This window comes from Diabrotica virgifera, chromosome 7 (assembly GCF_917563875.1).
Source record: "Diabrotica virgifera virgifera chromosome 7, PGI_DIABVI_V3a".
NCBI classification, from domain to species: Eukaryota; Metazoa; Arthropoda; class Insecta; order Coleoptera; family Chrysomelidae; genus Diabrotica; species Diabrotica virgifera.
The window spans coordinates 76,545,050-76,562,729 of record NC_065449.1 but is presented as its reverse complement, the minus strand read 5'-3'; the positions used below and the strand labels follow the sequence as shown (position 1 = coordinate 76,562,729).

The 17,680-nt window shown below is 33.4% G+C and overlaps 1 protein-coding gene across 4 annotated transcripts in view; it reads right to left on the bottom strand.

Annotated features, from left to right (window-relative positions):
- Nucleotides 1–272: 272 nt before the first annotated feature.
- The window catches only part of LOC114328471 (thymosin beta), a 150,268-nt gene continuing 132,860 nt past the window's right edge, over nucleotides 273–17,680 (bottom strand). For 2 of the 4 annotated variants that reach the window (XM_028277327.2, XM_028277329.2), the window contains 3 exons: nucleotides 7,875–7,988; nucleotides 3,057–3,170; nucleotides 273–806 (listed from right to left, as the gene is read on the bottom strand). In XM_028277327.2, the coding sequence (XP_028133128.1) occupies nucleotides 667–806; nucleotides 3,057–3,170; nucleotides 7,875–7,988 (368 nt within the window). In that variant the 3' untranslated portion in view covers nucleotides 273–666. The remainder of the gene's footprint in view (nucleotides 807–3,056; nucleotides 3,171–7,874; nucleotides 7,989–17,680) is intronic. The other 2 variants (XM_028277330.2, XM_028277331.2) reach the window with 1 other exon arrangement.

The following is a 17,680-nucleotide window of genomic DNA, read 5'->3' as shown; positions in this document are numbered from 1 at the left end:
ATCATTATGTTCAGTATTAACTATCATGAAGATTCTTATAAATACAACTGTTTCTATTCTATGTTTGTCTCGTATTTTTTTAAGGCTAAGATAAAGTAATGAGTACTTTATATTTATTTATTATGTTTTGTATTGTTCTTTGATTATCTACCTATATCTTCAAAGTACTCTTTCCAACTTCATTGTTGAGAATATAATATAATAATTTGGGGTATTAAAAACATATATTTTTTAGATGATTTATTGAAGCACCATAATTCATGCAAAATTAATTTCTTTCATAAACTAGATCTAGTGATATAATGTCTAAACAGAATAAGTACAAATGATTACAATATCAAAGAAATAAAAAGCTAGAACATTTATAAAACAACAACAATTTTCTTTACCAAACTGCATTCAAATGCATTGATATCTTTGGTAATCCAAAGCTATCAATGATCCAAAATTGATATTTTTGGATCATTGATATCTTTGGAAAAATCCACGTGTGCTGTAAATGTGGAATTTTTTTGGTTGGTGATTATTGTTGTTTAATAAAAATTCTCGAATCTGTATCTGACCTTAAATAGTTATCTTACAATATAAATAGGTATCAAATATTATATAAAAGTATAAAATAATACAAAAATTGGCATTGAGTTGAGCCCCAGGAATATAACTATCTTAAGCGCTCTTTTCCTGGTCGATAATTTCCTTAGTTGGTAAGGGGTTCTTTTCCAAAGTTTCTGCATGTCTCAGTTTGGAGTTGTCGAAATTTTCAATGCCAGAGATAAGGTTCATTTGTCCCTTTTCCTGTTCGATAACTAAAAATTAAAACCAAAATAACTAATTAGTAAAATTGAATAAGATATTTTGAAATGTAAATTTTTAATTGTTGGTAAAAATACTATCAAAATACATGAAATCAAACACTTAACAACTATGGTTAGTAATTCCTACAAGAAACGTGAGGCATCTTGGTGGAGGGGCTCTTCACCCTCGATCAGGAACGCTAATTCTAAGTGAACAACACGACTGAGTAATAGCTTCACTTCGGGTGTAAGATCACACCCAGTCATTAGCAATGCCCACTCTGAGTGCCTTTTTGCGTGCGCTTAGACACATGCCTCAACGCATGCCTTGTCGCCGAAGTGCATGCGCTAAGGCATGCCTGTTTGCAGTCCTGGGCCCGGTTTTTCATAGCGCACAGTGTTTCTTTGCGTTTCAACGTGCCTTTTATATTTACTATTTTTCATTTCATTAATAATGAACAGATGTCTTCAGTTGACAGCAACCGAAAAGTTATCGCCAATTTTACTTCAGCAGGTATTGCTTTTCAAAGTTGCTGTCACATTTCTCTATTAATGGCCTAACCATATACAGAAGATTGTCAAAGTTGTTATTTGACATTTCTGTAAAAATTAACAACACATTGTCGTTGCCTTCTAAATCCTTTAGATTAGAATACAAATATTACGAGTTTTAAAATAACTCTTCATCCAAGTTGTTCGGTTCAATATTTTACGTTTAACTTTCACACCAAATATGCAGTATTACTTGCAAAATAGCGGCACTTTCATCCATCGTGAATAGACTGAAAGGCATTATATGTGGACAGGGAAAAGGTATGCGTGTAAGTGCACACGCGAAGGCATGCGTTGACGCATGTTAAATTGAATGCCGAAAGGAATGTTGAAAGTGGAAGCACTGTGGACATAGCTAACGTTCTCCAGGCACGCCATGTTCCCTAGCTTGTGATGGGACAAGAATTGGCCAAGAACAACCATAATAATATAAAACAAACAAGAGACATAAGGAACGTAACTTCAGTCATCCAGAAATTGTGGAACTGGATCCCGTTAAAGACCATATTTCCGAACATGAAGAGAAACTACCGAAACGTAGCTTGCTAGCTATAGCAAGTGAACATGGATGGCGCAGTCACAAAAAGCTTTAAGTATATTTTGAAACAAAAACCTGATCCAAGAATATTCCACTTTATAGCATTCAACGAAGATACGGCATCTTAAGAAAGATTACCAAATATCTTAAAACCAAACTAAAGAAATAAAATGAACAAAAATATAAGCAATAGACGGATAAAATAAGAAAAAAAAATGAACTATTGTACCAAAAACAATAAAAAAACGAAAATTATTAAGAAGACGTTTAGGCGATACAGGAAGAAATATAGATTAAAATGATTAGAGAAACAAAAAAACATTATGATAGGACTGAAAATTTACATACTTTATTAATGATTATAACATATTTCATTGTAGCCTTGGAGGTAATGCTAAGACCTTCCTTGACTGCATGCACATAAATAAGAAGGATCACTCTCGAAACTGTGTTTTGGCTGACACGAACTCAGAATCTACAACCGAGTGACCAGATTGTAAATCTGGAGATATTAAGGGATGGAAAAATGCAATCGTTCAAATTAAAAAATGGTGCCCCCAATGATCCTGTTACAAAACCACTATACACTACAGCAGTGGTTCAGAAGTGAAGAATCAAAGTTATCTAATAAGACTAAATCAACACAAACTATGGTACCAGAATTATTCTGCGTATCTCATACCGTCGTATCACCCAAAAAGAACTTAAAGCCGCCCTCTGGGAAAATACTCCAGGCCGAAGAAAAGCAAAAAAGATTATTACAACCTGTTGGCTATGCAAAACTACTTTTGGAGCTTCACGAAACTGAACTCGGAGTAATCACAGGTGACTCGCTGAATACTGCTCACTTCATCTATGTAAAATGCGTAAAGTGGACCACGTCAACATACAGATTATGCGAAAATGAAGAAGAAACATATTGTAAGTAACTGCAAAGTAACTGTTTGTCAATTCCATAAAAATATCTGAGACAGGTATTTAAAAGTCTAAATATTTTGGAATAAAACGTAGATATAGGCACAAAATATACAAGGAACATTTTCTTTGTTCTGTATAAATTATTTCTACAAACAAATATAACAATTTTACAATATTTTATTTTATCACTGAAACAATTGCTTAAAAAGTGAATGACCTTAAATTTGTATTATTTAGTATTCATATCAACAAACCTGCTTTATCGGGAAGAACTACTTTTTCTTCTGTTTCTGTGTGCTTCATGGTAGTCTTATCGAAATGTTCGACGCCATTAAGTAGTGTCTGGTGTGTTTTTTCTTGTTGTACAGCTGCCAGGCAAAGCAAAAATCATGCAAAATTAAATCATAACAATAATGTTAGCAAAATCAGAAGCCATTAAAACGCATATAAACAGACATAAAAAAGCACAAAAACACAAAGAAAATGACACATAATATATCATACAAAAAGCAGAGAAAGGCAAATAAAAGCAAAAATATATTTAACTATGAGTTTATAGTAGTAGGTATGTACAGATATAATTTTGGAAATAAAAATTAAAACAATACATTTTAAAGATTTAAATAAATGATAGTAAACAAATATGGAAAAACATACATACAAAAGGGAAATGGTAGAAAGATATATATATATATATATATATATATATATATATATATATATATATATATATATATATATATATATATATATATATATATATATATATCTATATGTATATATAGCTAAAAAGATCCAGGCGATCTTTGAATGCGAAAGGCGGACCTGGTCCAATTGTTCACGGCATTGGAAGCAGCAGCATAAAAAATGGGGCTACAGCTACATGTTAATCTTAATAAAACTAAGTACATATATTATACAGAGTGTCCAGAAACTCTACTGACAAGAGAAGACAGGAGGTTCCTCAGATAATTTTAAGGCAATTTAAACCAATTCATTTAGTCCGAAAATGCTTCCTAAAGGAACTACAGCTATTTGAAGATGGTGTCTGGTAATTAGTTTTTCTTAAATATCTCTAAAACGCTTCTATTTAGAAAACGAAAACTGGTACATATATTTATCTTCCAGATCTAAATCGATTCCATCCATTGCAAAGTTCTAGTACCGGTCATAGGCGTCCGTTTTGGGTAGGGCAACAGCTACATTATCGCATACCTTTTTTGTTTTTAATTGTTAAGCAATTTTGAGTCTGGATTATTAAAACGTAAGGTATTCTAGTACTAAAAGGTACTCTTGTTTTAAGTCGATATAATACACCGTTTTCTAGAAAAATCGATTTGAAAATTTTTCGTTTTTTGAATATAAAAAAAACTATTTAGAAAAACGAAAACTGGTACGTTTATTTATATTCCAGAGATGAATCGATTTCATTAATTATTGCGAATTTCTAGTACCGGTCATATGCGTCCGTTTTGGGTAGGTCAACGGTTATTTTATCGCATAACTTTTTTGTCTTTAATTTTCTAGAATTTTTGACACTAGATTATTAAATTATTTGCTACTCTTGCTTTAAGTTGGTAAAATACACCGTTTTTTATTTTTTTTTCAATTTTTTTTTCGAATTCAGGAAACGAAAAATTTTCAAATCGATTTTTCTAGAAAACGGTGTGTCCTATCGATTTAAAGCAAGAGTACCTTTTAGCACTAGAATACCTCACAATTTAATAATCCATTATCAAAAATGCTTAAAAGTTAAAGAAAAAAAGATATGCGATAAAATGACCGTTGCCCTTCCCCAAACGGACGCCTATGAGCGGTACTCGAAATTTGCAATGGATGGAATCGATTTATCTCTGGAAGATAAATATATGTACCAATTTTCGTTTTTCTAACTAGAAGCGTTCTGGAGGTATTTAAGAAAAACTAATTACAAGACGCCTTCTTCAAAGAGCTCTACTTTAGCTCCCTTAGGAAGCATTTTCAGAATAGGTGAATTTGGTTAAATTGTCTTAAAATTAAAATTATCCAAGGAAAATTATCTAAGGAAGAAGGATGCTTAGAATAGCATGGACACAGAGGAAAACGAACACGGAAGTACTGCGAGAAATGGGTAAAGAATGCGAAATAATAAACACAATAAAAATAAGAAAGTTACAATATCTGGGACACGTAATGAGGGGACCGCGATATGAAATGCTAAGACTGATAATACAGGGAAAGATAAGAGGCGGAAGGAGTATAGGAAGAAGGAGAGTGTCATGGTTAAAGAATTTAGATGCAGTTCTATAGAACTATTTAGAGCAGCGGTGGATAGAGTAAAGATAGTGATGATGATATCCAACCTCCGATTAGGAGACGGCACTTGAAGAAGAAGAATCTACGGAATCTCCTGTCTTCGTTTGTCGGTAGAGTTTCTGGACACCCTGTATAATATGAAGGTGACAAACACTAATCAAGTAGCAAAACCCGAAGATCTAACGGTTGGAACATATACTTTTAAACGAGTAAGAGAGTTCATATATCAAGGTTCACAGATCAACCAAAGTAATACAGCAGATGCAGAAATTACCAAACGTATATATCTAGCAAATAGAGCGTATTTTAGCGTACACAAAAAGAACGAAAATATACATAATAAACAACAAACATAAACATACAGACACAGAACTCTAATCACTTACGCATCAGAAATGTGGATGATAACAAAAAGTGATAAAGAACGGTTAGGCTGCTTTGAACGTAAAATCCTCAGACAGTCAGACATATACATAAAGGCATGCTTTACCGCCTTCATAGTGAGCCTAGTATTGTTAGGTCTATCAAAATAAATAGGCTGTGGTGGCTAGGCCACTTAAGAAATAATGAACGACACGGGGTCGTCGAAACACATGTATAACCAAAGATGGAATGGAGTGAGAAGAAGAGGCAGGCACAGAGCACGATATAAGGACTAAGGACCAGGTAGAAGACAACTTATGAGTATTAAGAGTACTAAATTGGAACACCAAGGCGAAGGATAGGAAGGAATGGGAGCTGATTGTAGAACAGGCCAAGACCCACCATTGGTTGTATAGCCAATGATGATGACCTTTGAATGCTTATGACTAAGACTATGTTGGTATGAACAGGAACCAGTAGTGGAGATCGTAGTCACAAAAAATGAAGATTGACTTTGTATCACGATCCTGTGACGTAAAGAATAAGTAAAATGGCGGCGACATTTCTTATCGAGGAAAGTGAAATGACCAAGTTGATTACCACATTTTAGGATTAAGGATATTTCACTCATTTACTTTTTTTATTTAACTTAAGACGGTACTATTACTATTTGATGAATACGTGTGAAGTTTCAAGTAGATCTGTCAACTCATTCCTACATTTATAGCTGTTCAAAGACATCTCACATTATGTTTTATTTTGGAAGGTCTAGCGCCAAAGCAAATTCATAAAAGATTGTTAAAAGTACATAATATATAAAAACTCTTCCATTAGAATAATAGAAGGATGGGATCCTGAATTTAAACCATGAAGATGATTCTCGTGAAGATGTCGAAAAAGTTAATCACCTACATACAATCATATCAAAAATACAGGATATGGATTTGGAGGATCTTCGTTTAACTGAAATTTAGTAGAAGCCTTAGAGATCTTGTGTGAGTAATATGTTCACTGAAGTGTTGGTTTCAGAAAGCTGTTTATAAAATAAGTGCAATATTCATTCTTCTTCTTCTTCATGTGCCTTGTCCGTTGCGGACGTTGGCTATCATCATAGCAATTTTAATTTTGTTTGCGGCGTTTCTGAATAACTCGATCGATGTTAGTCCAAACTATTGGCGTAAGTTTTGAAGCCATGAGTGTCTTCTTCTTCCGGGTCCCCGTTTGCTTTCTATTTTACCCTGTATTATCAGTTGGAGTATATGATATTTATCATGTCTCATAATATGACCGAGGTATTCAAGTTTCCGTTTCTTAATTGTGAAAGAGATTTCTTTTTGTTTTCCCATTCGGCGCAATACCACTAAGTTGGTGGTGTGAGTCGTCCAGGATGTTTTGAGGATACGTCGATACACTTCCTCATTAATGTTTCCGTTAATGTCCATGCCTCTGCGCCATACAGCAAGACTGGAAATACATAGCATTTTAGCAGCCGTATTTTTAGTGGGAGAGACATGTCGGAATGGGTGAATATATTTCTCATGTTGTTAAATGTTGCTCTGGCCAATATTCATTAACAACGGAATAAAAAATATATTCGGATGAAACTTTCTCAATAACATTTGGAGTGTGCTCTACCATTATGATCCTAAATAAAAACAAGAGCTTAAGAAGTGGTTTCATACCCGGTACTGCGATTCCGAAGCGAGCAAGTGTCGAGAAATCGCCCAAGAAAGTTCCAAAATGAGTTTTTGGGAATGCAAAAGGAACTTTCCTCGTGTATTGCCTTCCAACTGGTAAAAGAACAAACTCAACATTAGAGTTACTCCAGAACATAACAGGACCAGCTCACCTCACCTTTGAACCAGCTTGATATAAAATTCGTGAGAAAATACCGTGGGTTACAGAAGTAAAAAAAAAGGAGTTGTGGATCAAGACAATTATCTCATACAGCGCAAAAAAACCGTTGTACAGTTCATAACATCCATGACATGGAAAAAATAATATTTGTGTATAAACTGGAAACACAAGAGATGGGATTTTGAGGGAGAAGGAGAAATAAGCAGTAGAAAAATAAATGCAGATTTGGAAAATTAGCTACCAAAAGATGAAAAAGTGGGTGAGATTATACGACAAAAGATCATCTCATATTTAAAGGCAATAAGATATTCATCGGAGGCCAAGAAGTGACAAAAAGAAATTGGGGAGATGTGGGAGATTTTGTTTTTTGATAAATATCTAATAACTTAGATTACTATATTTAGGACGACAGAGAGATAAAATAAATAACGTAACATAAAAAAATGTAAGCAGTAAAGCTCAATTTTTACATTAAAATGTCTAGTGTGAACTAAAGCCTAGGGCATGCAATAATAAGAAACACATAATAATTTAAACAGATAAAAATTAAAAATTACCTTCTTTGTCTGGCAACGGATTCTTTTCTTGCGTCAAAGTATGTTTCAACTTGCTAGTATCAAAACGTTCAATTCCTTCAATAAGAGCTTTTTCGGTTTTCTCAGCAGCCACATCTAAAAAATATAAATAGATAAAATGATGGTAGAGTTTTCATATTACCTTTGTTAATGTTAAACAAACGCTCCTAAAGCAAGTATTTGGAAAACGTCAAATACGACCAAGTTTAATAAACGCTAAACTACTTTTTTTCACGTTAAGAACGGAGTATTTGGCTTATGCGGATCAGTGTTGCCAAAACTCAGGCACATCTTGCTATTAGACTGCCGATATGCGATTCATTCTCGATACGCATTGGAGCGCTTCTGTCGTCCATAAGAAATACGTAGCCCTATGGGAACATCCATAAACTACGTCGTAAAAATTTCTGACTTTTTAATACCCTCTCCCCTTTCGTCGTAATGCGTCGTTTACAGTTGACCCCCCATACCGACGTCGTAATTACAACTCATGACCCCCCTTTTTAGTGATTTTTTTTAAATGCCATGATATTTCTGGATTTTTTAAAGTTAGCTATCAAAGATTATTTACTTACTATGTAGCTCATTAATATCCACGTACTTTTTTCTCTCAATTCACTGTACAACTAATTAGCTTTATTGGGACAAAAGACAATACTTTCATCGGAGTTCCGATAGGCTTTCTTAACTGCATCATATAAATCTTGATACTTATTTTGTTTTGATTTCAATACCATTTATTTTATTAAGTATAAATACAATGTACTAACTAAATAAAATAGAATATTTTATTTCTATTAATTCTTGTAGAATTTTTTCACACAGAGTAAATAAATGAACAGTTTAATATTTTTTGCTTCCAGGCGTTGTTCTGTATAGAAGCGTTTGTTTAAATACATAGAACAATGTTTTATTGTTTGTTATTCTGTACAAAACTGCTAGCAATATTATTAAGGCTGTGAGTGATAAAAACAAAATGAAAAGTATGCGCTAAAAGTAATATACCTACTAATTCTTTTTAATTCTAAAATAGGGTAATTTTTTATATTCGTGAACATCAAACGACGTCGGATGTGCACTCATGGCCCCCTCCCCCTGTCGTATACCGTCGTAATAAGCAAAGATCCCCTCCTCCTTTTCAACGACGTAGTTTATGGATGTTCCCTATCTACGCAACGTTCCATTCTTAGCGTGAAATGCTCTATAGCACTGTAAATATCGGTTACATGTTTATACACATAAAGAATAAGTTTGTAAAAATAGGATTAGATGAGGACTGAATAAGTTATGATTTGACAAAAACTACTATTATAGTATTATATCAACTTTAACAAATATATGTTTTAAGTTTCAAAACTAATGCTCTTGCGATACATCCCTGGCTCCACTCCAAGCAATGTCAAAACTAAGCAAAGTATATTTGGTGTGGAAGTGTACTCTAAGTTTTCAATAGGATACTGCAAAAAAGTTCATATTAAAAACTATAGCGTCTGCAAACTTGATTCATTCCCTATACACTGATTTTTCATTTATGTATTGTGATATTTCGAGTCGATTTAAAGTTATGGATTATTAAAGAAAGTTTAAGCGACCGAAAGGTATAGTCCTGTCGCCAGTGGGGGTACAACGGCCTCCTTAATTCAGATGGACTTACCCAAGTTTTTTTTATGTATTTTGACCCGTAGAACACGAATTTTTTGGGTAACAGTCGATCCGGATGTCGATAAGATTGTTATTAACAAAGAACTTGAGGAATCACATAACAGCGATTTTTCGCAAAACAAAACATTGTTTTGTATTTTTTGGGTCATTCTAAGAAAAAAATGTTTTTACAAGTTTTTTCGTAGGATGTATAGTTTTCGACATAAACGCGGTTGAACTTTCAAAAAATCGAAAAATTGCAATTTTTGAACCCGAATAAGTTTTGATTGAAAAATAAAATAGCAATTCAGCTTACCGCATTTGAAAGTTCAAGTCAAATTCTATCGGTTTTGATTACTTTCATTGCTAAAAATTAATTTTTTTATTGTTAAACAAAGCTATAAACACATAGTGATTGAATGATGTTTTCAATGCATTTCCCATTTGAAATCGAACGAGTAGGCGCGCATGCAAACAATTTCTACGTAGATTACGTACATTAAAACGCATGCATTGGGCACGGGAAACACTACGTGTTTATGGCTTTGTTTAACAAATAAAAACTTAATTTTTAGCAATGCAAATAATCAAAACCGATAGAATTTGACTTGAACTTTCAAATGCAGTAAGCAGAATTGCTATTTTATTTTTTAATCAAAAGTTATTCGGGTTCAAAAACTTTTTCGATTTTTTGAAAGTTCAACCGCGTTTATCTCTAAAACTATGCATCCTACGAAAAAACTTGTAAGACCGTTTTTTGCTGAGAATCACCCAAACAATACAAAAAAATGTTTTGTTTTGCGAAAAATTGTTATGTAATTCTTCAAGTTCTTTGTTTATAACAAACTTATCGACATCCGGATCAACTGTTACCCAAAAAATTCGTGTTCTACGGGACAAAATACAAAAAACTGGGGTAAGTCCATCTGAATTAAGGAGGCCGTTGTAACCCCCCTGGCGACAGGACTAGTAGCTCACAGATGGATCTATCCGACATTAGTACCAAAAAATGTGGATTTAAGTGGATTTAATCCTCATTCCAAAATCAAAATGTGTTGCCAAAGGGATGAAGAGGGAAAATACAAGATGGTCAAAGGGGTGGCTTGTGAAAAAGAGCCAGTATTCCCACGTCTCGTTACTGAAAAAATTAAAAGGCGAACCTGATGACTGCCGCAATTATTTGCAAATAGACACCTCAGCCTATTGCTGATTGTTAGAATTGGTAACACCAAATATACTGAAACAAGACATCTGCATGAGAAAAATTTTTTGAGACTCCTCGTCGTCGTTTATAGTTTCTCGTGGCACCCTTGGTACATATTGATCATTTAAAAAGTCCAATAAGTCGAAGTATAATATATACCTGTACATACATAGGTACATTGTCATCAAATATTCTCCGCAGCAGCGCGCATACGTAATTTTTACCAAATTAAAAATCTGTTTAGTCGAAGCAATAAAGCACTAAACTTCAAAACTGCAAAAATTCTTTTTGCATTCGATTCGTGAATGCGCCAGGAAACTTTATGACCCCGAGCTATAATATAATATTAAAAAACTGCATACAAAAAATGCATTCTTAAAGTGCATCTCAAAGAGACAATAAAAAAAATTCAGAACGCGTCAATTATCGGCGGAAATGAGTTAAATTTTGTTACTCTGAGGTTTTTGTGGGGTCCCTGAAAACGAATATGACGTCGTAAGTGATCTCCGGAGTACCTGGTACCCACGGTACCTACTGTTTACCTCGTCATTAAAATTCATTAAAAAATTAGTCTAAAATCATTACTCGGGGTGTTTTTCACTACTAACTCTAACTAAGTTGTCACTCACTAACGACGAATATGACATCGGAAGTGATCTACGGAGTACCTGGTGCCCAGGGTACCTATTGTTTACCTCCTATTGTGGAGTTTTCGGCAAAAAAATTAAAAAAAAAACTAGTAAAAAATTATTACTCGGGGGGGTTTTTGGGGTCGCTAACGACGAATATGACATCGGAAGTAATCTCAGGAATACCTGGGGCCCAGGGTACCTACTGTTTACCTCGTCTTCGGGACTTTTCGGCAAATTCATTAAAAAATTAGTCAAAAATCATTACTTAGGGAGTTTTTGGGGTCGCTGATGACGAATGTGACATCGGAAGTAATCTTAAGAGTACGTACTGTTTACCTCGTCTTCGGCAAATTCATTAAAAAATTAGTCAAACATCATTACTTAGGGGTTTTTTTGGGTCGCTGACGACTAATGTGACATCGGAAGTGATCTAGAGCAGCGGTCCGCAATTTTTGATATTGCGACCCCAAAATTAAAAAAAATAGTTATGAGCGACCCCAGAAAAAATATCACTAAATTAACAAGTGCAAACGTTGATTCAGGACGAAATTAAGGTAAACTTCAATTTTCCTCCATGTTGAACTTAGCTGTTTTTATTTCGTAAATTATGTTGAAGAGTTTATTTATTTTGGAAAGTAATATTAGAGCAAACTAATAGTAATATTGAAAGTAATATTGATCAAGATGGCGTACAGTGAGTAGTACACGTGTGAGTCGTGCTCTGATATTACTATAACAAATAAGTCTTTTTAATTGTAGTTATTAGTGCAGAAGTTTGATTGTGAACACAATATGCCTAGTACTAGAGGAAATTCAAGTGGTAGTCAATCCACAGTGCAAGAAAATCAACATAACCTAAACGATCGGATTGCGAAGCTGGAAACTTTTTTAAAAAAAGGTTTAAGTGATATTAAAAGCCAAATTTCCCCTGCAGCACCATCGGAGATTGAATCATCCCTATTATCAGGTACTATAAATGATTTTGAAACCAAGTTTCTTGCTGAAATAAATTTGGTTAAATCAGAATTAACAAAACTGCAGAGCTTAATTGATAATCAGCAAAAAGATATCGAAATTATAAAGAAGGACAAACGATCCAAAATTCTTGTTCTAAACGGCATTGAAGAGAAAGAAAAAGAAGATATATATGATGTCGTCGTTAAACTCATACAACAAAAATTTAAAATTCCCATTAACACTAATAACATCGATAACTGTTATCGGATGGGTAAAAAACGCCCACATAATAAGAAGCCTCGGCCAGTGGCCCTGAAGTTTGTAAACAAATGGATGAAAATTCAAGTGTTTGGTGCTAAAAAAGGTTTAAAGGGTAGTGGTATAGTGATAAGTGAAATGCTGTCACAGGAAAATCGGGAGTTGTATTTGAAAGTTAAAGAATCTGTTGGTGCAAGAAATTGCTGGACTTTTGAAGGTAACATATATACTTTGGTGAATAATACAAAAACACTTATTAAAACAATATCTGACTTAGGTAATTAAATATAGTGTGGCATTCAACTATTTTGTTACTTTATTTTGTTTATTTATTTAATCACAATCTGCTAAAAATTCGCATATTAATTTATGAACCTAATTTAGCTGTCAAAAATTTAAATTTTATTTATTGTTATTATATTCAAAGGACTTTCTTCTTCTGTTTTTATACAATGGGTTTAGGGCGCGGTTTGCACTTCTCACGTGCATTTTGCTTATTTTTAAATATATACTATATTATTATAATACATAAATATAAAACTATATATTATCTTTAAAGTTTTACCGTTGTAGGTACAGATTACAGATAATTCTGTTGATAATATTTTGATTTGTCACACTTTACAATACGTAAGTACCTAATACCTAATAAACTATGCTAAAACTATTAAAGTGTGGTCTTATAAATGCCCGTTCATTGGTGGCTCACTTTGATGAAGTAAGGGCTGTTATATTACATGAGAACTTTGACATACTTGCAATTACCGAATCATGGCTTAAAAGTACAGACGTAAATATTAATATTCCTGGATATTTTTTCGAAAGAGTTGATCGTGGCAGTGATGTTATGGGTGGAGGTGTTGGTATTTATATAAAAACTAATATTAGTATTATACAGTCATTCCCAGTAGTACTAAAATAGAACAGATTTGGTTAAAAATTTCTTTTAATTCAAAAACTTGTGCTATTGGTGTATTTTATAATCCCAACGAGAAATATTACAGATATTTTTTAGATAGTTTTGAAGAAATAGTGTCTCTGATCCAACCTTCAGTTGATTTTGTTGTGTGTCTGGGTGATTTTAATGTAGACCTTTTAAACATAAATAGTTCAGCATGTGACATGGTCATTAATACGTTGGAGGGACTTGGATTGAAGCAGCTTATAAATCAAGCAACTCGCATTACGGAATTTACGGCAACGCTGTTAGATTATCTAATCACATCTGATGATAATATGGTAACAGACCATGAAGTCCAGCATATTCCCCAAATTAGTGATCATGAGATGATTTTATTCAATATTAATATTAAAATAGAGTTAAAACAACCTAAATTTGTGATATGTCGAAATTTCAAAAATTTGGATTACGAACAATTGAATACTGATTTACAGTCTATACCTTGGAAAAATATATATGATTTGGATAATATCGAAAGTAAAGTAGATTTTTTAACAAATAATATCACTACTCTTTTAGACTTGCATGTGCCTTTACGTTCATATAGAATTACCAAACCATATGCTCCTTGGCTAACAGATGGAATCTTGGCTATGATGACTGATAGGTACAAAGCACTTAAAACGTTTCAACTAACTAAGGTGAAAAGGGACTGGCAACGCTATAAACAATTACGTAATTTAGTTACTCTTACAATTAAAAAAGAGAAAAAAGCATATGTAAATAATAAATTAAAGGATCAGTCCCCAAAGGAGATGTGGTCTAGTTTGAATTCAATCGTAGGGCATAAAAATCAAAACCGTAACACAGATTTAACTCACAAATGGAATGTGAATGAAATAAATGAATATTTTTTAAACTCTATTCCCAAATTGACCCCCGATCACGAAACTGCTCTTTTTTATAATCAGAATATTAAAAACTCTGTAAATTCTATGTTGCACTTTCATGCTGTATCTGAAGTTGATGTACTAAATGTTTTAAAGACTATTAAAACTAAAGCTATTGGACATGATGGCATAAATATACTAACCTTAAATTTATGTATACCATTTCTGTTGCCATATATAACACATATTATTAATTATTGCTTATGGTAGGGGAGCCCAAGCGGGGATTTTTGCAGTTACTCGAGCGCGTCAGATTAGCATATGAAGAGAAACCTGGTACCCTGCAGATGTACCTCTACCATATATTGGCTCTTAACACAGGGGAGTTCGTTCAGGGGGGCCCGAAAAAAAAATATATCCTTAAAAAAATTCGAAATTGTCAGATTAAGATAAGGTAAGTTAAGTACATGCAAAAGAGTGTATATTTAAAAAATCTGACGATTTGAGCTTGGCGCAAGGAAATGGGCGAGTCCCAAAGTTTCACAAGAAAAAAGCGAATATTTCGCGAAATGAATGACAGATCGAAAAACTAAAAAATATGTGCCCAATATTTTTTAAAAATCTATCGAATGATACCAAACACGACTTCCCACGGAGAGGGGTGGGGGGTAAATTTAATATTTTAAATACGAATCCCGCGATATTTCGCAAAATGAAAATCAGATCGAAAAACTGTAAAATACACTTATTCAATATTTTTGAAAAATCTATCGAATGGCACCAAACACGACCCCCCATGGATGTGGGGTGGGGGGTTACTTTAAAATTTTAAATAGTAGCCCTCATTTTTTATTGCAGATTTGGATTCCTTACATAAAAATAAGAAACTTTTATTAGAAACATTTTTTCGAATTATGGATAGATGGCGTTATAATCGGAAAAAACGATTGTTGGAAATGGAAAATTAAATTAAAAAATAGCAAGCGCCCACTAAAATGGAAAACTTTACTTAACTTTTTTTAGTTTTAGGACCTACTCTTCACAACCCAATAGGTCCCCAAAGCGCTCGAGTGACTGCACATTTAGCATACTTTGCTCCCCTACCATTAATACACTCGGTTTTTCCTGACAGTTGGAAAAAGTCATTTGTTACTCCATTACCCAAAACAAATAATCCGGAAACATTACAGCAGTTACGACCAATAAGTATTTTGCCAACTTTGTCAAAAATTTTGGAAAAAATTATAAATTTACAACTATTATCTCATTTAAATAAAAATGCCATTGTACCTTCGATACAATCTGGGTTTAAAACGGGACATAGTTGTACTTCTGCGTTACTAAAGATTACAGATGACATCATTACTGCCATTGACCAGGGAAAATTAACAATATTATTTCTATTCGACTACTCGAAGGCTTTCGACACGTTAAACCATAGTTTACTTTTCTCAATACTAGCTTATTGGTTTGGGTAACAAAGCCATAGATCTTTTTAAGTCTTACCTTTATAACAGATCTCAAGCAGTTAAATGTAATGAAAATATATCGAGTTTTTTACCTGTAACAACAGGTGTACCGCAAGGTTCTATTTTAGGCCCTATTGTTTTTTCCGTTTATACTTCTAATTTTTCAAATGCTTTCCTATCCTGTTCGCAGCATTACTACGCTGATGACACCCAGTTATATATATCTTTTTACCCATCTGAAGCTCAACAGGTTACAAGTGCAATAAACTTTGACTTAAGCAATCTTCAAACTTTTTCTACAAATCATTGCCTACATTTGAATGCATCCAAAACCAATGCCATTATTTTTGGAAATAAAGTAAATGCACAACTTTTTGAACAGAATTTATCTTCTAGTATATCATTAAATGGGCATAATATTACATTTAATAATAAAGTTAAAAACTTGGGAGTTTGGTTGGACCAAAAACTGAGATTTACTCATCATGTCAGTGTATGCTTACAAAGGGCATATGCGGCTTTAAAGCTTATATTTAAATCTAGATATGTTTTGAACAGGTCAATTAAGTCAATGTTATGTGATACACTAGTTTTATCAAAATTAAACTACTGTGACATTGTATATAACTCTTGTCTTGATTACTTTGATACCAACAGAATACAAAAATTACAAAATTCATGTCTTAGACTAATTTATGGTATTCGGAAGCATCAGCCAATTAGGCATACTCTTAATACATCTAAATGGCTTAATATGAAAAATCGTAGAGAGATGCACGCAGTTATGTTTTATGTCAAATTGCTAAAAGAAAAATCTCCTCCATATCTTTATTATAAAATTAGATATAGAACAGACATACACACACTTAATTTAAGACATAAACATGCATTGTCATTGCCCAGACATAACACACACTTGTTTAAAAGAAGCTTTTCCTATAACATTGCTTGCTATATCAATGATTTACCCTTCGATCATCGGCAAATATCCACAAACAAACTTAAAAGGGCACTATTCGACCACTACTTTTCTACACAATCTTAGTTTTCTCATGGTGAATACTCTTACATTTTATTTGTAATGTTTGGTACTTTATTAGGTAAGTTGTAAAGTGGTAGAAGTGGTAAGTTGTAAAGTTGTGTAGATATTATAATTTTAAATGTTTTTATGTTTTTATAGTGATACCTATTTGTAATTTGAATCTTCAAGTTTTGTTCTGTACACCATCTACAACTTTTAGGGGTTAGGTGGAAGAGCAGACGTACGTTGACTGCTAAAGCTTCTCTGTAAAAATATATTGTTAAAAGTAACGTACGAACTGAATCTCGCCCCAAATTTATTTTCTGTTATTTTTGTATCTTTTTTTGGAAGACATTAATAAAGACATTTATCCAGATTTAGCCATACGGCTCACACTCCCTCTAAGGGGAAAATTGACTCATCCCAGATACCTACGGTATCAAAAGGATTGAGCTCTGGTGGGACTCTTTCCGTGTTTTCGAGCCCTAGGTGACTTGGTATGCTGGAGTTTCTCCCAGAAATTTTCGTACGCATCTGGCCGTCGCAAGTAGTACAGCTTTCTGCATGGTCTTATAAAGGTGTTCATTTAGACCCAGCTTTTTTATGCTTTCGAGGAGGGTCTTCGGAATGACTCCAGTAGTAGAGATAATAATTGGTATCGTCTGGGTACTTTGCATTCTCCATTGCCTTCGTATTTGAATTTCCAGATCTCTGTATTTGGCGATCTTTTCAGTAAATTTACTACGTAGATTATTGTTGTTAGGTATCGCCACATCAATTAGTGTTGTCTGTCTTGTTAATTTATTAACTAGTAC